Genomic DNA, 25,378 nt, shown 5'->3' on the forward strand with positions numbered 1-25,378 from the left:
AACGGGTGCCGCCTTAAAGGGACCGACAACTGATTTTTCTCGACCCAGTTTTTTACGGCGCGACAGGAAGCTCACCCTTCGTAGCGTTTATCCGAAAAGCACGTAGTTATTTTAGAAGCGGTATTTTTCGATCTGAAAGGCTCCAAACACGCATGGAGGCTTGCTCCAGCAACGCTGAGAATTGATAGCGATGCCGCTAGCCCTTGTGAAAGCTGTCGTTGTTCTGCTTTCGCAGGAGTTACTGTAACTATGCTTAATCACCTTTATTTTGAGCTTTCCAACCATTTTTGAAAATAGCAAGCTGTCACAATGAGATGTGTGGCTTTATACACCTTCCCGGTATTTGTACAGCGTTGTGTGCGCCTGCGCCCAAGGTTGCCTGCGCCTGTGTCATGGATGGCTTGTCCCGGCGTCGTTACTCTTTCGATACACGAGCCAAGCCAAGTAATCGAAAACGTAACTGTGCGTATGCACGGCCGCACCGAGTAGCAGCGCGCGTCATTTCTGAGACGAAGTGTAGGCAGCAAAACTATGTCGCTTCAAAATCTTAGCGATCTGGTAACTGCGTGCACGGTTGCATGAGCACGCTGAAAAGTTGCTCAAGACGCGCTGACGAGCATGGGATCATTACGTCACGCGAAGGCAGCGCCACTTTAATGCATACTACTAACGCAGGCCTATATGTACATTATTATGGACTAATACCTTTTAATATATAAAGAAACGAACAATATTTCAATACTAACAAAGAAATCGTCGACCGCGTACAACAATAAACGGTCACGTGGTCGTCTTCATCGGATCGTCCATGTTCTTGCCGCCAGAGGCGCCACAAGTCATTTTTCAGGACTTTCAACTAAGAATTAAAAATATAAATCCATCTCTCACGAAAAAAACAGGGTTGGTTTGAGTCAGTGCAACGGACAATCTTTACATCAGTGGAGTCAACTCATTTCATATTCTGGGCAGTTGTCGGTCCCTTTAAGGAGCTTCGCCCCTAAAAGGTTTGCAGGAAACTAGCCTCAACATTATTAGATTTCCTGGCGGCCGACGAGAAGCGGCAGATCGTTCTATTGCTCTGGCTACTGCTAACGACTAACGCCGCGTTTACGTCCACCGTTCTTAATACATGCGGTATGTGACAGCATCGGCACTCATCAGAGAACACTCTTTTGTGTCATGCCGGAACGAGACAGATTTTGCACCGTGTGCTTGTAGGCCCAGACAAACCCGCTTCGTGTGCAAGCTTCAAAGCTGCATCGCGGCTACTCGCGCATGGCTGCGCTGCTGCCGATATTACTTTGTTTATTACATTGCGATAACAACTACATGTTAGACAAGTAGCTCGTGCGCGTCATTGATTCTCAGCGAACGGACCGTGTGTACTGGAGCGCGTTGTTTGTAGTTTGTTTTCGAATGCCTCGCGCGCGTATTGCTACACTATGCGTATTTTTCAAGCATTTCATGTGCTCTCACTGCCAAATTCAGATGGCAGCCCGGATTTCCTGACCGCCCCTTACTATTTTTTTTAACTTCTGCCCTAAGAAGAGCTCATATCAGTTTCTCCCAAATTTTTTACATTTTAATCGTGCAGTAATTCTATACGTAACATACGTCGGCGACTACAGCAGCGAAATATTTTTATTGCAAAAATAAAAAGAGGACAACGTTTTATTTCAAATTAAATGCAGAACACATCAGGTCGACATAGGCTATCCCTTATGAAATACGCTTCGAAATGGGTCAACAGCACTTTCTTACCGTCATCGCTGTGCCTATAGCCGTGTCACGCGCTGAAGCCTCCTCCCAACCATCCTACGCTGTAAGCATGTGCTCAGATAGCTAACAACGCTTTAGTCACTACATTCAAAAAAGGCAGACAAAATTTATAACCTAGCGCAAAGCTTCATTCTCAACGGCGACAGGCTTACATGCGACTCGCTGACAAACTTGTACATTCTTCTCGTTGTGAGGCAGTTCTTTACACGTAATAACTGTCAACGTAATAAGTAGGAAATGCCGGTAACGTGTATACAGTCCAATACACAGTCCAATACACAGTTTTTATACCCCGATTGCCTACTATCAAAGCAGATACAAGCAAGAAGTTACAGCAGCGACAGCAATACGAATCGGACACAAGCCTCCAACATGGCGCCGAATCGGTAGGTTCGTCAAACCTCCGACAGATGGCAGCAATTTTGCATAAGGTCTATAGGAGGTATGCGGATGAACTGCGAAGCATAGGAAAGAGTGAACGGCCTGCAGGAATTTAGAAGAAAAGCTGCGATAGGAGCAGTTTGTAAGTCGCGTTTCCTTATCGGATAAAAGAATAGAGAGAGAGAGAGAAAGAGAGAGAGAGAAAGAGAAATAAACGTTTATTTGCGAAACAGTGCTCCGAGCGATGCTCGGTGTCACCCTAAGGTGGGAGGGCTCCCTAGTCCAGGATTCCTCTGGCTTCGCGTCAGGGGCGTAGCCAAGGGGGGGGGGGGTTCAAACTCCCCCCGAAATTTTTTCAATTTTGCTTGCGTATATAGGCACGCACACATACAAGCGCACGTACGAACATACATAAAGTATGGTTGAACCCCCCCCCCTCAAAAAAAAAAAAAAATTCTGGCTACGCCCCTGCTTCGACTCTTCGACTGCCCTCTTGGCCTTGATGACGAGTTGTCGCTGGTCTTCCAGTTCCTCGAGGGCGAGCTTGGCCTCCGACGTTTCGGTTAGGTGGTCGTCGTTCGTATTTGGTGCTTGATTCACGTCCGTCTCCGGTTGCATATCGCGGTTTGCATGACATAAAAGAATAGACGTATTTTTTTTCCCACATACCGTAAAAATACCGTTGCAAGTTCCTGTGATTTTCTATTGTGTATAACGTCCACCTTATCATCACCAGCATATGTGTATGTCCAGGGACGAAGACATCTCCCTAGTGATCTACAGTTTGCCCTGTCTGGTGCAAGCCGATTTCATTTTATCCCTGCGAACTCTCTTGGTATCCATTCCGTCGCTCTGACCACCGGTTATCTGTGCTACGCATTACGTGGCCTGTGCAGGTTCATTTTTTCCTCTTAATATCAATTAGGACGTCGGCTATGCATGTTTGCTCACTGGCCAATTCGATCTGCTGTCTTCTCCCTTTCTTACGCACACATTCCACAGATAACACTTCAATTAAAGTTAACATAAAGTGCCTAACAAAGGACACAGTGCCGTTTATACCCTTTGTGAGTGTTTTGAGTGATTGCATATGTGGGTGTGTTCTTGTATGAGTGGGCCCAATCGCGCTATATAATTATTTCATCAAGATACAACGACGAACCTGCCACTTATAACTGAAACATTAATGACGGTGTGCGGCAAAGCCCAGTGGTTGTGATGTGAAATCGATACGAAAGCTAGACGAAAGATGAATTGATTACAGGCTTGTAGCAGCACAGCCAGGCTCTGAACTGATTTAGCAGTATTAGTACTTGGGCGTGTTCGTAGTGTGTATGCATTTAAAGCTTTCTGTCAGTCCAGTTCGTTCGCATGCGCTGTTAAATGTGCGGTAATAAAGAAAAGGCCGCAGGGGAGAGGGTAGGACTAACACTTTCGGCTTCGCTAGTGCTTCAATTGGAACGCCGCAGCCGGCAATCGAACCCACGACCTGGTGTTCAGTATCAGACCGTCGTTGCAGTCCCGGAGGTTATGACAATTCTTCGAGAGTGAGCAGTGGGAAGAAATGTAAGCGGCACATGCTTGGAATGAAAAAAGGTTAATTAAAAAGGCAAACTTGCATTTGCACATTCGGTCGACCATCCGGTCGAACTTCGTACGTTAGCTACCGAATTTTGCCGAATGAGTACACTGCAACAAACTCAAACGCGCCTGTCCTACGGTTTTAAGATCCCAACACCACGGCACGTGACTTTTGCCGCTTATTGACAGCGCATCACTTACGTCATGGTTTACGTCACTTCATTCCGCACGTTGGCATCATCACCGCGGTGCGGTGACACTACTTTAGCACTTATTACCTATGAGCGCGCCGGGAGTCACAGTTTCAGGTGGCGTGAAAGTAGCGATAAGTTGCGCTCTTTTCTTTGTTTTGTTCAGCATTCCTTTCGTATACGTAGCGGAAAAAAGGGGAGGAAAGTCAAACATTGCGCTCGTGACGCGCCGGCGCGGTTTCATAAACGGCGCGCCGCGCGTGCGCAGTGACGCGCGCGGTGCAGCCGCCGCGCCGCGTCGCGGCGGTCCGCCAAAGCGGAAAGTGGGAGTTGCCACACGCATGCGCGTTTGCCACACCCTGCGGACGGCCATTTTGTACGAAGTTGTCACCGCGATCTGCGGAGGGTGATACACGGCGGCTGTGGGAATACGTTCTTTTTTTTCTTCGTCGGTAAGTGACTGTTTGGTTAGTTTCTTTGCTTGCGGGGCCTCAGGGGAGGGCTCGAGCCTCGAAATGTGGCAGCTCACCTGTTCCACCGACGTAGCTAGCGGACTCGTACGCGAGTGAAGTGTACCAACACCGGCGCGCGCCGCTGTAGAACCGCTCGGGGCGAAGTTTTTACGGCGACATGACGTGTTCGCAACCGATGCCCCGTTTCCGGGTGGTTTATTTCTCGAAAACTCAATCCCGTTTCGTTCTTTCTGGTGTCCCAAACCTCTCCGAAACGTCGGCCCGAGTTTCGCGTCGACTCTAGCGGCTGCCAGCGCGTAATTTCCGCATAAATTGGAGAGAGATGCGGCATTCCCCCGGCGCTAGCCTCGTCAGCGCGTATACAAAAAACCGGTTGCTTCTAACCAGCCGTTAAGCGACCCCGTAGTTTTTTTGTCTTCGCTGCTTGTTATTGCGCTTCGTTCGACATGTCCCTTTGCTTGGCTTAGTGACAAGATTTCTGTTCGCAGTTGCCTCGCGAATAGTTTCACCGTACTCGGCTCTTAATTCGTTACAGTGAAGCTGCGGCTGCTACTGGTGCCGCTGGGAAAGGCACGCGCTTTGTTAGTGGTAGCCCTCGGTCTAGTCTCGCATAACCGCGTGAAATGAGACGGGTTTTGCGTCAAGCGTCGATAGTGTGGTTCGTGTCGCGACCCAAACTGCCGGCTTGTTTGGGGTGCCGGTTGGCAACGGCCGTAGACTGCGTCGAACGAGACGCGGTGGTTTTTAGGCGCGAATGACGTAATGGTGCCGGGCGCCGCAACTTGTTGAGCGGTGTCACCCCGTTGCAGGTGCCGTCACGTCGTTGGGACTGTGCGCAGTGCTTCTAAGCACAGAAACTTGTTACGGGGTTCGCTTTAAATCGAACGTTCGTGCCTTTTATCCTCGTTTACGAAACGCGCCTTTGCTTGGTCAAGGTCATGTCGAATCAAAGCTTTTAATAAAATACAAAGCTAAAGGAAGAGCGCTGGCGCAGTCGACAGGATATTCCAATTCCGGCGAGTTCTTTTTCCCCCTGTGCGAAGTCGCGGCGTGTTTGCGAGATTGAACCGGTGTAAACCAGAACGGTTGTAATAAAGAGGATAAACTACTTGAGATGTTCGGGTTTGAAAGGGCTTGTTTGAACGACGGCGATGCTTTACGGCGGTGCCTAACCTCTATCGAAAGATGCGTCTATTGTGCTGCTCCTGCTGTTTGCATATTCGCCGAGTGCTTGCATCTGGTGCGGCGCCGCACAGGAGGGGTTTTCCTCCTTTGCTGGGCAATGACTGCTTGCTCGTGCGCGATCTGCAAAGACGACAAAGCTCACCGCCCCTTTTTTTATCGTCGTTCATATTGTGAAACGCAGCTTTACGCGAAACCCATGATCACTGCAGAACTGGGCGCGCTTGTTTTTCACTTGTTAGTCTTTCTTGTCATTGCCACTGCACAAATGTCCCGTTATTGCGTGCCTATCTACGCTTACTGGTAATGTGATGTTCACTCGCAAAGTCAGTGGCCCTTGAACTTTGCTGTTTCATGAATGACGCCCGATTCAAGGCGCAGGTGTATGTGTGCTTGCGGTGTGTTTGCTTGAACGCGAGATTACTGGATTTCGAGCTCACGTGCGGCAACCTTTTCTCTCTCGTTTCAGAAATTACCCTTTTTTTTCTGCCACTGGACAGCAGGCAACTAAAGCAAAATGCCGAAGCCGGTGAGTCAGAATCCTGCCCGTCACTATCACAGAATCAATTTTTTAAGCTGTAAGGCCTGCAAAGACAACAGCTAGTTTTGTTTTTAACTTTCTGGCTGCAGGATCTCAGCATTTGTATTCCTGGCGTATTACGTATATTTCTTAAATGCTGAGACGTTTCTTGTATTTTATGAGTTTTTTTCACCTCACACAGTTTGTTTCGTCCACCAGACAGATAACTATATGGAGTGTGTGAATGACTTGGTGGAGTGGCCTTGAATAGTTTTCTTTTGACAAGTGCGTCAGTAGCGGTACTCGTCAAGAGTCGAGTGCTGTCACTTTGAATACAATGCTCAGTACTTGCTGTAAACGTTTTTACTTGTGGTGGCATGTAGCGTGAACAGCCTTTCGGTCTTGTATTCGGTGCTTCTGCAAGTTATCCTCTGGTCCTGTCACGTGACAAACTATTCTGCACGGTGCAGGGAAATTGAGCGAAATTGACGTAGTGGCATCTGACCGATAACCAATTTTCATGGTACCTATTTTCTTTAGCGCAATGGAAAGCTTACCGGTCAGTGACTGATCACTATTGAATGGTCACGTTGAAAACTACCGTGAAACATTTGTAATTAGAATTTTTGTGTCTGCTGTGCATATGAAGTTGTATACGCACGTGAAAACACATATGTTGCAAACAGTGAATGCGAGACCAGTTTGTGTTCGAGCGCGGAGGTTTACTGCACAAGCGTGCTCTCCGTGCGCATGCGCCGCAGCTCGACGTGTTCCACTGGCTGCCGCAAAGGCAGCGCTGCTTCTCACTGTGGAACTCCTTTTACCTTGTAAGCAGCACAGAATAGAGTGGAGATAGATAATAAATATACATACTCCAATTTTCAGGACTAATTATGGTGCGCATGATAGCATCAGACAACGCGACTACTGTACAGCAAAGTGATCGACTTCATAATCCAGCTTCAAGGCTCTTCCGCTAGGCTGTGCGACATACCGGTTTTTGTTACTTTTAAACACAATTTAAAAACATAAATCCTACTCGCAACGCGAAAAAAATGCTGGAATCTGTCACTATATTTCACGGACTACTAATTTCTACCAGGATCTAATCACATGTTCTGGGCAGTTGTCAGTCCCTTTAAAGATAATAAAGCACAAACAACGTGAGCAAGCAGATGCTCCAGCCCTTGCCGCTTTTTGTACCTGTGTTGTTCTTTGTGCTACTATACCTTTTAGCGTAGTAAACGAACTTGCCATCAACCCAATTGTTAAAGATGCTTTAACCTGACAGCTGGACAATGGCCATGGTTTCTTTCCAGGCATTAGCTGAATGTAAATGGCAAAAAAAAAAAAAAAACTTTCCCACCTGATTGTGTACACCGTGGCGGAAGGAAATGTCTGCTTTTAATCCACATTTGTATGCATTCTCGTGGATCTTGGTTTCGGGTACTGCCCACCTGGTGGTGATCTGTGGTGTAGTGCTGCTGAGCTTGAGGTAGCGGGTTCAATTTCGGGCCATGGCAGCTGCATTTCGATGGGGACGAAATGCGTTAACCCCTTAACCGTTTTGGTACTTCAAGACATTTTCTCCTTAAAATGATTAAGAAGTTGGTATTGAATATCTCTCTTCTAAAAAACAAGTTCTTGCTGTTTAAAAAAATAGGCTCAAAGCCGGGTACCTACTAATGATTAACAGTAGAAACAAAACAAGAACAAGTGTGTTTAAATTTTCAGCGTTTTGAGAATGCTATCAATGTGACACTTTTAATCATTAGACTGCTCAGCGCGAAAGACTGTGCTGGTCCTTGTCAATTCTATGTGTGCTGTGTCTTTTTGCGCTGAGCAGTTTAATAATAGAATACCAACTAGCCCGATACCACACTTTACTTTTAATCGTTCTCATGACGAAAAGTTTTGTCAAGTGGACGAGCTACTCGTCCAGAACGCTTCAGGGGTTAATAGCAGTGTACTTGCATTTAGGTGCATGTTGATGGACCTCAGGTGTCCAAAATTAATCTAGATTCCCCCCCTTCCCGCCTGTTTCTACAAAGTGTAGGCCTTGTGATCGTATCATTTGTGATCGTAGTTTTGGCCTGTGAAAACTTCAGTTCAATTTTCGAGAGTATATTCAACCTAGGTCACAAGCGCCACGGCCATGCAGCTGTTTCCTCGACGAGAAGCAGCTGTACACGTGACAGCTGAGCGCATCCTTGACCTGCGCTTCCGCAAGCTTTTTTGTGCCGTGAAGCTGCACCTGTTTTTGGAAGATGAATGAAAGATGGCTTCTCTCTTCCATTTTTACACCAGAAGCGTATTTTTTTATTTTTCAGGTAAATGTGCGGGTGACCACGATGGACGCGGAACTAGAGTTCGCGATCCAGGCGAGCACCACGGGCAAGCAGCTCTTTGATCAGGTGAGATGATGTGGCATTGTTTGGACCAGTGGTTTGATTTTTTTCAGATGAAATGTTTATTTCATATCATATACACAGATAACAAAACACTTGTTGGACCTGTAGCCAGAGGCCAGTTGAAGGTCCGATAATAGAATATGTACGAAATCCTAACACAGCAGAAAACACAAAACAGCAGCAGTAATAATTGCATTAACAAAAGTGTCTGTTGAATTTTCAGATCAATACAAAGTAAGTCAGTAAACTAGGAACTTAGATTTGCATAAAAACTTGAGTCTTTGTTGATAAATGCTGTTCAGGCAGGACGTGTTGACAAAACAGGCAATTTATCTGTTGTATTGATGGTTTGCTCATTGTTTTGAAATCTTCTTTCAGGTTAAATGTTGTCACATTGATTTTAAGAATGTGATTAAAGCAACACATTTTTCAGAAAAAAAGATCGATTGAGTGAATTTCACTATGAAAGATTTAGAGCAAGGTTTGAAAGAGGGGGAATGGCTTCAGTGGGAATGCTACCAGCTCCTTGAAGTTTTCTTACGATGGAACGAAGCTTTCTGCTCGACGGAACACTGCTTCATGTGCATCTACAAGCGTTTATTGCAACCGATACTGCATGAAACAGGGCAAGACTCGCTGTGTGTAATGTTCTGCCGAATGCCACAAGAAACAGAAATGCACGCCAAATCTCCTTTGGAAGTTGTCGAAGTGATGCATAAGCATAATTTTATTGTACATTGTATCCTTCCCTCAAATACTGTTATTGGGCAACATTGGGATGGAGTCTTCTGTCTAGCGCTCGTCAGCATCTTGAACGGCCGCATGAGACCTGCATCTTGTGACCACGGGAACGGCCGTATGGCATAAGATTTTTGCGAAATTGGAATTTTCCTGATGTGTACAGTCCTTGGCTTCACATTTGCCCTTCACAAATATTGGCTTCACATTTTGCCCTACAAAGGGTTTTTATCCTACTACCATAAGATTCAAAGTAGCCTTCGTAGAAAGTGTTCTTTTGCATTTGTGTTGCACTGCAGGTACAACACATTCACATGGTTCAGATATAACCCCCTCAGGCGCGAACTATGATGCACTGTCTGCAAATGCGTCAAATTCGCATAGCATAATTCCAAGGCACTCAACATTACAAGAAAGAAAATGAAGGAATGGGAACGATCGTCGAACATAATAGTGTCTCCAGCAAAGTGATCCTCTGCAGCAGTACGCAGCACAATGAAGTTAAATGACCTCTAGTTGTCCACCTGCGAAGCCTGCACAAATATGCACACCGCGTTTCAAGCCATCTGAAGGAACACACGGTGCGTGATGCACCTCCATAGTTGACGTGCCGCTGAATGGGCTATTCACATTTTGAAAACACGGGTGTGTACCTACTGAGAGTGTAGCCCAGGGATTAAGACACTTGCCTTTGGAGTGTGGGGCCCAAATTTCTAACAGCCCTTTCAAGAAAACTTATTCTGTTAACTTATTTCTATATGGCAATGTCTTTTGTACAGAGGTGCAGACTGACATACCGTTTTCTCATTGTGTATACATAGAAATTCATATACATTTAAAACATGAACATTGAAAGTACTGATTGGATTATGACACTCTCTACAGCTGACCTAGAAATTGGCACCACATTGAAAAACAAAAAACAAAGGCAAGGTTATGAAGAGAAAGGTAAAAAACTCGCACGGTTTCTTACGCATTCACCTAAGAAGACTTGAAGGCGAAAGCCACCTTCTTTTTCTTCTTAGTCGATGTATTGATGTTGTCCCCCCACCCTCCGAAAGCTTTCTGCACTTAATGGAGTTTTACACTGCCTCCAGAATTGGAGGCACCTCACCTGGTTTTGCATTGCTTCCGTGATCACCCCACCTTTGACCAAGCTATGATGTCTGATGTGATGATATCAATTGACATTACGTCACGTGATGTCATGTCATAATGACATCACAAATTGTGGCGATCTGTCAAGTCATTTGGTGACATCATCTCATGATCTTTTGCATCACTTGTGTTTCCGACACGGGACGCCGACGCAGATGGTAAATTTTCGAGTTTGATGAGGCATCTAAGGCTTTTTCGGGAAATGCAGTCCAAAAATGTGTAATTTTTTTATTGCTGAAATAAATTCTTCAGACGATTCTATTTAAGAAAAAATTGTCTAAAATTTTTTTACATGACCGTAAAGTGACAAAAAATTATTTTTGTTGTTAAATACACATGGTTTATTCGTAGTAACATCAAGCAAAATTCCTAAAAAAGACACTTAATAAGATTTTTTATAAATAAAATTTATGCATTGTATTAAACATAGCTCACACATACAGAAATACGTGCACCAGAGTACTTTTCCGGTAAAAAATATTCATGCTCCCCAAAACGGGAAACTCAACCACTGCGGCGCCGTTTGTGTAATTTAGTGCTGCACGAAAACGGATGTAATCGTGCCCCGGGGAGCAATAAACGAGAGTCACAAGCTGTCACCTTTTGAGATTAGAAACCAGACAGCCATCAGCTTTGTGGGTGCAGGAAGCGATAACCACCCGAAGGATGAAACTGAAACCAGCCACATGGCGTATGTGAGTTCTGATGCGCAAGTGAAAGCTACCGTGCTGCTTTCGAAATCAAAAAGAAAAAAACCAACGGAGAGACATCGGCCCATGAAAACAATTCCGCATATTCCCAAAGCATGGCAGCACATTCCAAGTAAGAGAAATGATCGAAAAAGGCGCGCGTTTTAAACACAGGCAATGCCGTGCATGTACGGCGAAAACCCTCAAAGGTTTAAAAGTTGCCTCCACTTGTGTTCCAGTAGGAGCGTCCGTGGCCAAAAAGTATGTTGCTGAGCTTGAGGGTGCGGGTTTGATTCCTGGCCATGGCACCTACACTTCGATAGGGGCGAAATGCCAAGAACACCCCTGTACTTAGAGTTAGGCGCGCATTAAAGAACCTCAGCTGTTCAGCACTAATCTGAAGTCCTCCACTATGGCACGCCTCGTTATCCCATTGTGGTTTGAGCTTGTAGAACAGGAATGTTTACGTTTATTCATGGCCATAAATGTGCTCTTGATGAGAATGTTTCATTGTCTGAAATCTTGAGCATGTCTGAAGTCCATGTTTCTGTTGTGTAGCTTATTAGGCAGCGGCGGCACCAATGGTGGTAAGGGGGGTAGCAGCCCCCCCAAAATTTCCACCTGCCACCCCTTTTCCCCCATCACAGAAAATATATTTAAAACAACGCATAAGTTCTCCACCTCTCTGCTCCCCCGAAAGAACTCTCTTGTAAAAAAATCCTGGCGCTGCCCCTGTGATCAGGTGCAGTTCAGATTGCTGCGTACGTGCATCACTCTAATATCGTGGTCATACAGTTTTGGAGGTGTCGATGTTGATTTCCTAGTAATTTCAGCATGTTGTGGTCCTGGAATTGCAATTATGTGGGCCTTGTCCTGATGAAGGCTTGGCATGACGCGAAGGATGCTTGCATGACTGGTTACGTGATGCATTTTACGTGGTTACATGGTCGCGCCAATTTTTATCAGTTGGCAACATAAGCTGGGTGTGAAATTCGGAATTATTGCCAGCTCCTCAGAGGATGTCAATTTGGATGTCGTAGCAAACTCAACGATGTGATACAAAGCTATCCTCAAAGATTAGTTTTGTTGTTTTTGTTGCCAGTGCGTGCTGTTGAACACTTTGAAAACTAGTCTACATCTGATGGCGCTGTGCCAAGTCATTCGAACTTAGCATTACAAGATATAAAGATGTTAGCTGTATGCTATTTTTGAACAGCATTTGAACATTCGTCGTTGGGCTGTTTCAAGTTGGCTCTGAGGCAAAATCCAGTCAAAAAGATGCCGGACAAGGGATAGAAGTGATCCCTTGTTCGGCGTCTTTTTGACTGGTTTTTGCCTCAGCATCATGTACGAGCTGACCCAGACTTCGACCTTATTGCAAGTTGGCTCGTGGAGCTGCGGCCGAGACTTCAACCAGAGCTTTCTTTTCTTTGTTTTGCAGGTGGTGAAGACAATAGGCCTTCGAGAGATTTGGTTTTTTGGCCTTCAGTACACAGACAACAAGGGCTACATCACATGGCTCAAGCTGAACAAAAAGGTAACCACAGCCTCCATTCTGGCTCCAAAGTCCAAGGGTAACCTTGCAGAGTTAGTTTAGATGTGATGGAACATTATCTGTGGTCATCACACTAAGTTAGTTTTGCCTGGTAAAGAGTGGCTGTTGGCGTGCCTCATGCCTGCTGCTTATCACCCATTTGTTTCACAAAAAGTCCTAGCCTTATGGTTGTGGGTTCGACTGCAGTCATTGATATCTGTACTCCAAGCACGGAAAAACGCAGCAAAGCTTTTGTGCTGAGATTTTTTGGTGAATTTCGGGGAATCTTGGATGGCCAGATTATTCTGAGCCAGTAAAGTTGATAGTTGGGCAAGTTGGTGACTGAGCCCCTTCGCTAAGCCACAGCATACGCATAGCCATAGTGATACTTCAGGCACTTTGGGCCAGTTAGGGATAGTTGACAATTTTTTTTAAGCGAAGCTTTTGTAACTGACTCCAGTGGCGGCGGCGTATGCGAAGAACCTGGCACCAGCGATATACAGAAATGCGACCCTCGAAGGTGCTCCAGTCACATGCGTGTTTGTAAGCGCAGTTTTCCAGTAATTGGTGCTCTCTCGATCATGGGCTTGTCTGCGATCAGCCATTTCTGATATGGCAGTCAGATCATTTATTGAGGGCACTTGTAATTTCACGTTGCGACATTTCATTGTTGTCTGGCTATGAACGCCTGACCGTCGTCGTAGCCTGTAGAAACTGAAGTGTTGCACTGCTAAGCACATGGATGAAGGTCCAATTCCCGGCATGGAGGGAGGAAACGGGTAAGAGGGAGCATTGTGCAATGTGATAGAAAGAAAGGTAGTGCACGAGACATGCAAATGCCAAGCTTCGCTTGCCCCCATTTTCTTTATAGAACGAGGGACCCTGATTTTTTTGTTTAAAGCATTGTTGTCAATTCTTGCACAGGTGCTCAGTCAAGACGTGAAGAAGGAAAACCCGCTGCTCTTCAAATTCCGTGCCAAATTCTACCCAGAAGACGTTGCAGAGGAACTTATCCAGGAAATCACTCAGGTGAGGACACTCGCTTTGAAAACACACAACTGGCGTACGACTGGTGTTCTTTGTCTGTGCTTGTTCCGAGGTTAATGGCACCTGTTCGATCATCACCATTCGCTTTGCAGCGTCTCTTCTACCTGCAAGTCAAGAGCGTCATCCTGACCGACGAGATCTACTGTCCACCAGAGACGTCCGTCCTCCTGGCCTCCTACGCGGTGCAGGCCAAATACGGAAACTACTGCCCAGACATCCACAAGCCAGGCTGTCTAGCCAACGACAGGCTGTTGCCTCAGAGGTGCGTGTTTGCACCAACTCTTCTCTTCGAGTGCCTCACGCAGTGATTCACGGAAATCTCACCAGTATTGCCACTTCATTCATTCATTCATTCAATTTTATTTACCAGAAAAACAATCTAGAGCAAGGGTCTTACTCTCGTCAGCTAGTAGGCCGCAGTCACGAAATTGTCTCCTACGAGGGCCGAGACAGTGGAGGTCAAAGCGAGGAAGGGGTGGTTGAGGGGTTAGTTTGAACAAAATGTTGGCTAATGTTACGATTTGCAAAGACTGCCTTTTCCATATCTCATATACAGTCAACTGCAGATTTTTCGGACACCCGATTTTATGGTCATGCCTGAAAGTTCGGACGCTTTCGCGGCCCCTTCACAAGCCCCATAGACGTCAATGTATAAGAGCGTCTGAAACTTCAGACGCTGAAACTCTTTGGCATCAGATTTTCCAGACTTTCCCAAATTGAAGGTCCGAAACGGCAATAATTGAAGCCTCCACCTCTGCTGCATCTATCCTCTTGTAGGTTCGAAGCAGCGCTTTCGTAAGTTGATCCGTTTGCGGCCGTAGCAGAGTCCGAAAGTCAGCCTTGCCGCAATGCCTACATGGTATGGGGTGAAGCAGACCGAAAATCGGAAGGGGGTCCACTATCACGGAGCAGTGCAGCGATGTCTTTACGGATAAGCACCGGAAATGCACGGGCGCGTACGGCGGCAGTCAGCAAATGCGGCAATATGACTTGACCGCTGACAACGCTTTATGATAAGCGTCTTCAGCTAACCGCTTGGTAGTGCACGCGGCCTAGGGCAGTTGTGAGCATACTGCACGCTCTTAACAGGCGACAGCCCATACACGCCGTGCTGTCGTTCATGCTGCCTCTTTGTGCAAGACCGCTAAGTGCGCCGCAAAGGCACATTGCCTTCGTGAACGAAATCAGCTTGCCATCACCGCACTCGTGTGCAGTCAGGAAAGTAGTAGGCCTGACAAACACTTTCCTTGCAGTTGCTGCATTGGCTTAGATGACTTGCTGCACACAATGAACGATTGGCCTCACGTGGCAGCAAATTCTGTGTCGGTGGAAATTTTCGTACACTAGCGAATCGTTCACATGCACATCGGGGAAGCAGGACGAGTTGTCTGCTCTTCCACCATAGCCCGTGTTCTGCGGCATCGTTTCCAAGTGCTCCATGCGAAAGAGCCATAATTTTTTCCGCGCTTTGCTCTTATCGACGGCACTCATCACGAGACATAAATTTGCAATTGGTGTTTGGTACGCAGTTAGGTTCACGGCAGGTACTGAATGTATTCACGAGAGCTTGGGCGCCCGCCAAAATGCCTGATAAGTGTACTGGGAGGCATTAAAGCTATTTCAGATGAGGCTGTGGCGATTTGAGCGGAATAAGAAAGCACAAATTTGCTTTTTCAGACTGCCCGATTTTTTTGGAAGATTTCGCAGTCCCTAGGGAGTCCGAAAAATTGGCAGTTGACTGTACGGGTCTTTGAAAGGGGATCCGACCAAAACATACTGGTCTCCAGAATGGCTGAAATCTGGATGCCAAATATAGAGCTTTTGTTCTACGATTATGTTTTAACACACGTTGACCAGATTGGGTGCCTCATGAAAAAATATGCTTGAGACTAGTCATGTTTGTGTAGCCCACGAACATACTCATTTAAAAAAAAAAGGCACACAGTTAAGGGACCCTGAAACGGTTTTTTGAAGTTTTGTCAGCGTTTAGGCAGGAGCATCCCCAAATCATTCGCACCAGAAATTAAGCGACGCACTGTGTACCAAGGCCGCTACGGAATTTATATCTATACCCTCCTCCTCACCACTGCCTTGCACCCTCAACTCACAGACACCCTGACATCGCCGGCGATCGCAGCGCTCTCATGAGCGCACTCGACGGTTTGAGCTTCGCGACGGGTTGCGCGTAATCTCGGAGGCCCAACAAAGACGAAGCTCGCGGAGTGGTTGATATCTGCTCCGACAGGTGCCGCCACACTACCAGCAGATCTTATTTTATTCTCCTGTACGGCGACAATCTGCAACAGCATGCGGACAAACAAAAATAATTCGAGAACGGTCGATAAGCGTAAACTCGGGCAATGTGGTTGTGTCTTCAGGGGTGAAGTTACAGCCACAAAAACGTGGATCGTGGCGTTGAACGGATAGCGAGAGCGCGACGCTCATTGCAGCGACGAGCTGAAGGGATTCCGCTCGCCAGATGCCTCACGAACATTGCACGATGTCGCAGCTTTACAAGTCACCAATTGCTAGAAATTGCTAGATACGTGGTACACAACAAGGCTGGGGCAATTATGTCCAAGGAAAGAAACCTCAAGATACACTCTCGCTCAGCTCACGTCAACACGGAGTACGTTGTAACACAGGCAGACGACGCTCGCTGCCCACAGGAGGTTCAGTGACGTGTACTGGACATATCCAATCAGATCAGCCGCCTGCGTGACGTCGCGCTTCCAATACGACGCGCACTGGAAGTGGGCGGTTTGAAAACGCGTTTGGCTGAGCCGCTGTGATCGGTGGCGATTCGCAGCTTTAAAGCCTTGTAATAAATTAGTTTTCGCACAGAGCTTAAATCGGTCTGTAAATGATCCTTAAGACTTGTTCTACCGGCTCAATGTGTTCGTACATAATCGTCAAAACCGTTTCAGGGTCCCTTTATGTGTGGGCCGGGCTGCTAGCGAGAGGTTCACGGGCCACATGTTTGAAACCTCTGATCTAGAGGGACATCTGGGCAAAAAGCTGTCGCAGCAGGCAGCGTAACAATGGCCCCAGGTCCCTCACATAGCAATAGCACTCACATGGCACAGTTCCCAGAGTGATTTATAGATAGCATTCATATGGAAAGGCTGTATAAATAGCAAACACCATACATCATACGTGTACACATACTGTAGCATTGACATTTCACACTTGAATGCAGGTTAATGAATTGTTATAAAGATAAAAAGTAGTCATACAGACATTTTTCATTTAATGTGGCTGTGCGTTTATAGCAGTTGGGTTGGTTGAAATATTGTGGGTTAGATTGCAGGCTGTAATTGTTTTGGGACCCAGGTACCTTCCATACCTCAGGGTTTCGTGTGTAGTGTAGCGTTCTGGCTTAGCGAGTGACGTAAAATAATTTTGAAGTTTTGGGCGGGATTTTTTTCTAATAATCTATATTCATGTAACCTGTCAGCAAAGTGTAATCTATTTGAGAACTTTGACAGAATAACCTGTTTTTGTCTCAATTTGGCGATATTGTAGCGATGTCTGTGCACACACGCTCGGAACATTGGCTAGGGGAGCCATCTAGAGCTGTGGCAGAAGGAAATCAAGCTTCCCAATGCATAGAAAAAGGGGTCTGTTAAAAATTCAGCATAGCCAGAGTCTGTGGCTAGCTGATGTCCCTTGTGGTTCGAAGCACGAGAGTACTTCGTTCCTTCCTTTGTCGCTCTTGGTCAAAGGTGACCTTCTGCTTATGGTGCTCGACAGCTGACCCGAAGGTCGTGGGATGAAGTCCTGGCCGTGGCGGCCGCATTTTGATGGAGGCAAAATGCCGGAGGCCTGTGCGTTTAGATATAGGTGCACGTTAGAGGACCCCATGTGATCGAAATTTCCAGAGCCCTCCACTACAGCCCATCTCATAATCAGATTTTGGGGCATAAAACCACAACAGTTATTTATTATTGTCACTCTTGTTCTAACAGCGGTAGAATGGGAGCATTTCAGTTACTAGAAGTGCCTACTTATGTTCTCTGGCTCGGGCACTCAAATATTTTAGTCGTTGCTCGACGAGTTGAAGGTGATTTAACGGAACTCGCACTTGTTGCTGACTCATGTGGGCCTGATCATCTGTTTTCGTTTAATGGAACTTGCCAACTCGGCGGAATCTTTGTAAATGTTAATGTTATTTGGAGACCGAATAGACGCATCCACTTGCGAATAGATAGCCAATGTGGTTTCATCAGTGGGCTTGGTGTTGCAAATATACCTCTGTGCAAACAAATTACTTTTTATGTGTAATTTATTGTGGTTAGTGGCACCGGTGCCAAAAAGTTGAAGGTTGTGCCAGTGCTGCATGTGCACATGACATGCCTCATGATTGGCACGTAAAACCCCAGGAGTTATTATTTAGTGACATTAAACTGCAATTGATCATTCTACCAGTCAAATGGTCGCAGCTTGCTTCGCTGAAGTAATTGTCTGATACTTCTACTCACTTAATTGCTGTCTTTGTGAGCTTACTCTGAAAACTGCAACTGCCGATTTTCATGCCTAATGATAATTTAATTCTTGCTTTTCAGGGTCATGGATCAACACAAGCTGACCAAGGAACAGTGGGACGAGAGGATAACCAACTGGTGGGCGGAGCACAAGGAACTTCACAGGTGAGCTTTATTTATTTCTGTAAAAATGTTAGTACTTGGCTTCTGGGCGTCACAGTGAAACCTAGACCTTAACGCAACTTCAAGTGTGCCTGCCTGACGCTTTGTGTCCTCCATGCAGGGATGATGCTATGATGGAATACCTGAAGATCGCCCAGGATCTGGAAATGTATGGCGTCAACTACTTTGAAATCAAGAACAAAAAGGGCACAGACCTCTGGCTCGGTGTCGATGCCCTCGGCCTCAACATCTACGAGAAGGACGACAAGTAAGCTTTCGTGGAACTTTCAACTTTTCGCAGTGGTGTACTTGCTTTTTGCGTATGGCATGCAGATTTCATGTTCGATAATGGCATCGGTTAAAAATATGGTTTTCTTCAGTGTAATTAAAATGTCTGGGCGGAAGATCAGATTGCCCAGATTACGTTTTTTTCATGGGCAGCTAACACTTCACGTATTGGCTACCAATTTTCTTCAGAATCTGAAGACTCCTTGAGTTATGCAATAATAAAGTTAGTGCTTCCCCTAAGTCTGCTGTATTGTGCACAACCTTGTAGCCTTGTACCAACAAGCTTTTCCAGTGGCCAACACTGTGGGGTCTGTAGTGAGCCGCGCTCTCAGAACACACTGAGACAGTCCATGCGGTCGTGCAAGAACACGTGTACATTTATTAACCTCTGCTTTCACATACGACGAGCTCGCCTGCTGAATCTGATACAAAACTAGTAACACGCTAAGTAACATTATACAATGCCAATACAATACCCGGAAAACATAACAAACCCAAGACAACATAAGACGTACAGTACACCGCGAATGTGGCGTCGCCGATGTTACTCACCACGAGGGACCCGTGGGAAACGAGCTGCGGTATCGTTCCCCACGGACCCACCGCGGGAGACGTCCATCCACGCACGCTACCAAACCCCAAAGAGGCTTGCTGCTGTTTTCTGTCCGCCGGCCTAGCTTCTCCCACAGGCGGCGCTGCCGGCGCCACCGCGCTAGCACTAACCCACGCGAGCACAGTGCCACTGCTAACTCGGCAGCCGTTTTACCTAACTGCGGCCTATCCGTAAGATGCGTGTGCGCCATGAGACGCAGACTACTTTACAGGGGGTGATAGCACCCCCATAACACTACTCAAGGTCATGGAATGAAACGTGCCCATTCAGGGTTAAGTAACGAGGTTGCTTTCGTTTGTCTTCACTTCGTATCGCATCAGTAAATGGAAATCTTTAAACGGAAGTTCTGCTTAAATGGAACTGCTTCTAATATGATTGGTATCGTACTTGAATTCTGCACTCCTGTTAAACGGAACATATGTTCCTGGTCCCTTGAGGATGAGGGTCTAGTGCATGAAATTAACTTTTACACTTACATCAGTGCCAGCATTAAGTGCACATACCTATTGTTGCGCCTGACGTTTTGATCTTGTTTCATTTCACGAGCAACTGTACATGTGGGATTAAAAGATGAGATTGCAGTAATAACTTGCACATTCAAATGCTTCTTTGTAAGTGTTGTGATTTCCTAAATTTCAGGCTGACACCCAAGATTGGTTTCCCATGGAGCGAGATCAGAAACATCTCTTTCAACGACAGGAAGTTTGTCATCAAGCCCATTGACAAGAAGGCGCCGTGAGTTTTTCTAGCGCATATCAGAAGGTGGCGCGACATATTGCCTTGTGCTTGGTTTGCCAATGCTGTTATGTCGTGAAGCTAAACTTGGTTTGAGATTCCCTCGGTAGGTTGGCTCCAACCACGCACGTACACTTCATATGTGACAGTGACTAAGCCATCAATTCTTAAGCCGATTTTCATTAAAAGTTCGTTTTCTTTAAGTATGCGTGTTGAATATGGTTAGCCAAGCCAGCGGTGTAGCAATGTTTACTTTGTCAAATTAGGCACAGCAGCAAACGTGCTCGCACTTTTCCTCATTTCAGGACTTTGTGTTCTTCGCCCCCCGGCTGCGGATCAACAAGCGCATTCTGGCGTTGTGCATGGGCAACCACGAACTCTACATGCGGCGCCGAAAGCCAGACACCATCGAGGTGCAACAGATGAAGGCGCAGGCTCAGGAGGAGAAGCTGGCCCGCAAGCAGGAAAGGTAACACACTTGGTCACAACGCACTTATACCCCGGTCACACTGGCAAATTTAGTGTCATTTTGAGCGAGTGCACTTACGGTCACAGTGTCACTTTGGCGGCGTGCTGTTACACGAGAAAGAGAAGTGTGCTTTGGAAATGATGGCAGTGGCAATTGGCGGTCTAGTAGCGCAACATATATTTGTTATTTTTGGCAACGCTCGCTGTGTAATAGCATGTTATAGGCATGACCATAATTTACAATAAACTTTTCGCACAAATGAAGTAAATATTGCAACTGCATAACATCATTGGTCATCGCGAGCCGAGACAAGTGTCATATCAAAGACTAATCGAAAACAAACATGGCGGACTCCAGTGCAGAAGGGACACATAGCGGTGACGGGTTTTTGGAGCGTGTTTTGGCAGCACTCATCTGCTCCTCCCAAAGGCGTATGAGCGCCCGCGTCTCTGCGCCGGACCACGTTGTCTTTGTGAAAGTAACACCCGTGGCACACGCCATCGCAAATGACTAAAGAATGACTGACCTACACATGTGCAAGGAAGTAAACGTGACGGACGCGGCCATTGCATGGCATGTGCTCCCACATTCCCATAGCGGACGTGACTGCAAACTGCCCGAGGGCGAGAGTAGCGAGGTTTTTTGTTGTAGTATGATTTGTTTGAATACATGGCAGTATTCCTAATAAAGAGATTGATGGTTTAAAAACACCATGATCGCCGCGTTTTGCATTAGCGTATTTATTTGCAAGCCACTGCTACCGAGGCTAGACACTCCGTCGCAGCGAAGTGAGTTTGGCAAACGCACTTGCCGGCAAGTGTACTTTGCAGCGAGTGTCACTAAGCGTTACTGGAGGCGAAGTGCACTCCCTCAAAAGCGCACTTAGGTTGCCCTGTGTGACAGGGGTATTAGTCGCAACGCACTTAGTAAAAGTGCACTTAGTAACAGTGTTAGAACTCTGCATTAATTCTAGAGCAGGCATTTTTTTTTAGCTCAGTATTACCATTAGTCATCTAGTCATTTGTAAATATTAGTTCAGAGTATGCGTAGGCTGGTGAGTAGAATGATAACAATGGCCCTTGGGGAATAGTTAATTCGCCAAACCTTCGGTAAAGTTGTGGTGCGTTTGGCTGGTTTATCGTATTTACCCGCATAATTTACGCCCTCGCATAATTTGCGCACCCCTAATATTTAGCCAGCTTTGCTAAAAAAAAATATTTACTCGCATATTTTGCGCTCCCCGCCCCGCTCGAGCCAGCTCGCCGGCGCGCGCGCACGGGGAAACTTTGGACGGCCGCGCCCCGCGGCCCTCACCGAGCAGGCGAGCGCAGTCATATACAAGACAGGCTGCGAGTGCGAAGTCCCTTCTTCCGATTACTTTGTTCTATTCTCCGGAAACCGCCGAGACCGTACCAACCGTACCCGAACACTTAAATCTGTTCACCGGTTGTCGGAACTATTCGAGCGTTCTCCCGCCGTGAGAACGCATGCACGCGACACGGCACGGACTACTTTCTGTATCGGAGGCGTGCGAGGGCCAGTCGCGCCAACATTTTCCCGCGCTGACCCTCCTCCTCTGCGTCCGCGCTGCGACGCAGCCTTCGTTGATTTCGGAAGTTTAGGCAGTTTAGGTTTCGCGATCAGCCAGTTGCGTTTTCACTGTTCTCTTGCGCTGGGCTACAATAACTGTTCGGCAAAATTCAAGCTAACTGTTATAGAATTGCCTAAGGAAACGGGAACCGTGCCGCAGAAGAGTTCGCTTTTTAATACAAGACCGGGAAGGAGACAGTTCCGAGGACCGAAGCATGGAAAGTTTCCTGCCGTTGAAGAATACCTTTTCAAATATGTGCGAGAGCTTAGGCTCACCGGTATCGCCGTGCCGTGGCACCTCGTTACTCCCAGCATTGTCGCGAAGAGCTTCAAGAAGACTCCTCAACGGAGCCAAGGACGACGCGCTTTGGAAAAGCGGGGACAGCGGCCGCGGCGATGATTCTCAGTCGGACTTCTCAATCAGTGATTCTGACTAGACCGTGCATGACCGAATCTGGCTGGTTAAAGTACGTGCTAATTCTGTTAAAAACCGTTCGTTTGCGCTATAATTTATTTCCTTCTTTAATGTATTATATCGCGCGTGTTAGGACTATATATTGTGCGTTATTTCAGATGTGCTCGCAAAATCTCCGCGTAATTTGCGCACCCCCTTTTCGGAGCTCCAAATTCGCGAAAAAAAGTGCGCAAATTATGCGAGTAAATACGGTATATTGCTCAATTTTGCTTGTGGCAGTGCTGAACCCCACTCAAAATGGGAGCGCAAGAAAGCCTGTGCCCGCATAATGTTCTAGCTTCTTTTGCAGCAATTTGATATATGCGAGTCTGTTTCTTTGGTGTCTCGGTCATGCCCTGAGGTTGAACAAGGGGAGGGAATAATTTGAATGCTCGATTTCGACCGACCAAATGTCTGCTGCTGTGCCAAAATTCTTTCGGAGCATTTGGAAGTAACCATTTCAAAATTTAATGTACCTCACCTGTAGCTTGGACCTGTCTGAAACTTTGTGACATGCAGTAGAACTGCTTATACATTCTTCACTTATAAATTTCCTCGCGTATATTGTTTCTGGCATTTGGTCCCAACAAGGAACCTTCAGGCATCTGTCTTAAAATCTTCATTTCACACGTCGTTCCTGCAACGTTCCAGCCCGATATGTTGCGTACTGCTGCTGCGCTGGATGGGCTGAGGAGGTATGTCAATGAGTTCTGCGATGTGCACTGCTACCAAGTGCTAGAAAAAAAGGGTCTGGTTCTTGCAGGGAAGTGAAAAACCACACTTCCATCAAGGACTTCTCGAAGCCATAAACTGGAGAATAATTTCTGATGCAGAGCTGTGTCTATTATTTAGCAGCACTTTTTCTTGCACATTCATGTTACATGTTTCCCAGATACCGCTTTTTTTTTTCGCGGTCCTGTGAAAAACTTTTAGTAGAGGTTTCCACCTTAGATGAAGCACTCAACGTGTGCCGTTGGTTCACAGGGAGAAGCTTCGCAAGGAGACGGAGGCCCGCGAGATGGCAGAGAAGAAGCAGCAGGAGTACGCGGAACGGCTGCGCCAGATGCAGGCAGAGATGGAGCAGCGACAGCAGGAGCTCACCACAGCGCGCGACACCATCATGCGGCTCGAGGAGCAGCTGCGGCAGGTGCAGGCGGCCAAGGAGGAATTCGAGCGGAAGCAGCGCGAGCTGGAGGACATGATGCGCAAGCTGGAGAACGACAAGCTCATGGAGACCGAGGAGAAGACGCGCCTCGAGGAGGCCATCCGCGAGAAGCAGATCGAGGTGCAGCGCATGCAGGAGGAGGTCAACGTCAAGGACGAAGAGACTCGCAGGTATGCGTTGCCCGTCATCACGTCTTTGCTGCTATCGAAATAGATTTGCTGTTGGGCTGAGGAAGGGGATGCTTTGGGCTAATAGTTGCATTATTTGATGTCCGTATAGACTAGGTGTCTCAAATTCATCTAGACTAGCAGGCCGCAGTCACGAAATGTCTCCCACGAGGGCAGAGATAGCGAAGAAGGTTGGATGTCAGCTGATGTTGCCATTTGAGAAAAAGCCTGTCCTATATCTCATTATCTCATACATGGGTCATTTCTGAAGGGGATTAGACATGAGATTTCGAGAATCATATCGATACTGATCTCCAAAGTGACTAAAATATGGACACCGATTCTGAAAGTTTTTCTTCCATGGTTATGTTTTAACACGTGGTGACTGCAAGGAAGGCCTCGTGAAGTGCTTGAGACCAGTCGAGTCTGTGTAGCCCATGAACATCGTCAAGAAAATATAAAATATAGGAAGAAGACAGTCATGTGCAGGCCGGGCCGCTAGCGAAAGTTCCTCGAGCTGTGTGAGATTCGTGATATAGGCATTCGAGCTGGTATTGCCTAAAAGTTCCTTTCCCTCAACTGATTCCCTCTTAGTGAAATCTCGTTATAACAAAGTAGCAATGGAACCATAGTTTAGTTCGTTATATCCAATATTCGTTGTAACAATTGATATAATCTGCTCGACCAAATTGGTATTCTGGCTCCCGGAAAAATTCTAGATACAAGGACGCATTATTCTAGGCTTGAGACCCACTATAAACGAGCTTCCAAAGTTTTTCCGTTCTGTTCATAGCTTTGAGTTGCTGCAGCCAGTCCATGTGTTTTTTGGGGGGGGGGCACTGGATTACAATTCCTGCAACTGTTTGAACCACATTTTAAACCAAATTTTTAATGTCACAACCACATTTTAAAAAAAGTGTGGTTGTGAAGCGTCTTTCAATACTTTCAATGTGTTTTTATGCTACCTTTCGAGTTTTGAGCCTCGCGCGAACGAAATATTTCTTCGTTACGGCGGATATTGCAGTGATTTTTGGCGTTTTCAGTTTCGTTCTAAAAATGTCACTGAAATGAAATGTCCAGCCAATGCCTGTAATTAGTTCGCTATAACGAGGTTACTTTATATTCCATGGTAGTTGTGTTGCCCAGTGAAGGGTGTTTAGAGTGTCATCTGTAGGAGTCCACTAAATGATCTGTCCATTTTAATGGCACGTGGTCTGGCGATCATTTGACACACCTCGAGACCTGGCAATGACTATTAGCATTGGTCCTCCAGCTCAAACCGATCGTTCGCTGAAGTGGACATTCAGTTTTGTAGACTTGCAGAATCCCCACTCTCCCGTGACGCAGGCTAGACATGCCGAAATTCTCTCCTGCGCTACGCTGCCCCCCTCTCGCACGCCTGTCGACCGCGTTCCCCGCTTGCCCTGTGAGAATTAACGGCCAGGCTAGAGGGAAGACAAGACACGCGTAGCGTTCCTCTTCGCGTTCCACGACGCGAGGCCTGTAGCATGCCCAACGAACGCCAACGGAACGTGATCGTGCAAGTGCTCAGGCTTCGCATCGCCTC

The 25,378-nt window shown here is 46.6% G+C and overlaps 1 protein-coding gene across 1 annotated transcript in view; it reads left to right on the forward strand.

Annotated features, from left to right (window-relative positions):
- Positions 1-4,272: 4,272 nt before the first annotated feature.
- LOC119396394 (moesin/ezrin/radixin homolog 1-like) overlaps positions 4,273-25,378 on the forward strand; it is a 29,714-nt gene continuing 8,608 nt past the window's right edge. Inside the window, 11 exon segments of the mRNA XM_037663597.2 lie at positions 4,273-4,384; positions 6,057-6,116; positions 8,438-8,521; positions 12,545-12,640; positions 13,562-13,666; positions 13,777-13,946; positions 18,250-18,333; positions 18,452-18,598; positions 19,871-19,970; positions 20,272-20,435; positions 23,464-23,814. Coding sequence (XP_037519525.1) covers positions 6,105-6,116; positions 8,438-8,521; positions 12,545-12,640; positions 13,562-13,666; positions 13,777-13,946; positions 18,250-18,333; positions 18,452-18,598; positions 19,871-19,970; positions 20,272-20,435; positions 23,464-23,814 — 1,313 coding nt within the window. The 5' untranslated portion in view covers positions 4,273-4,384; positions 6,057-6,104.

Source organism: Rhipicephalus sanguineus, chromosome 6 (assembly GCF_013339695.2).
Source record: "Rhipicephalus sanguineus isolate Rsan-2018 chromosome 6, BIME_Rsan_1.4, whole genome shotgun sequence".
In the NCBI taxonomy this organism is placed as follows: domain Eukaryota; kingdom Metazoa; phylum Arthropoda; class Arachnida; order Ixodida; family Ixodidae; genus Rhipicephalus; species Rhipicephalus sanguineus.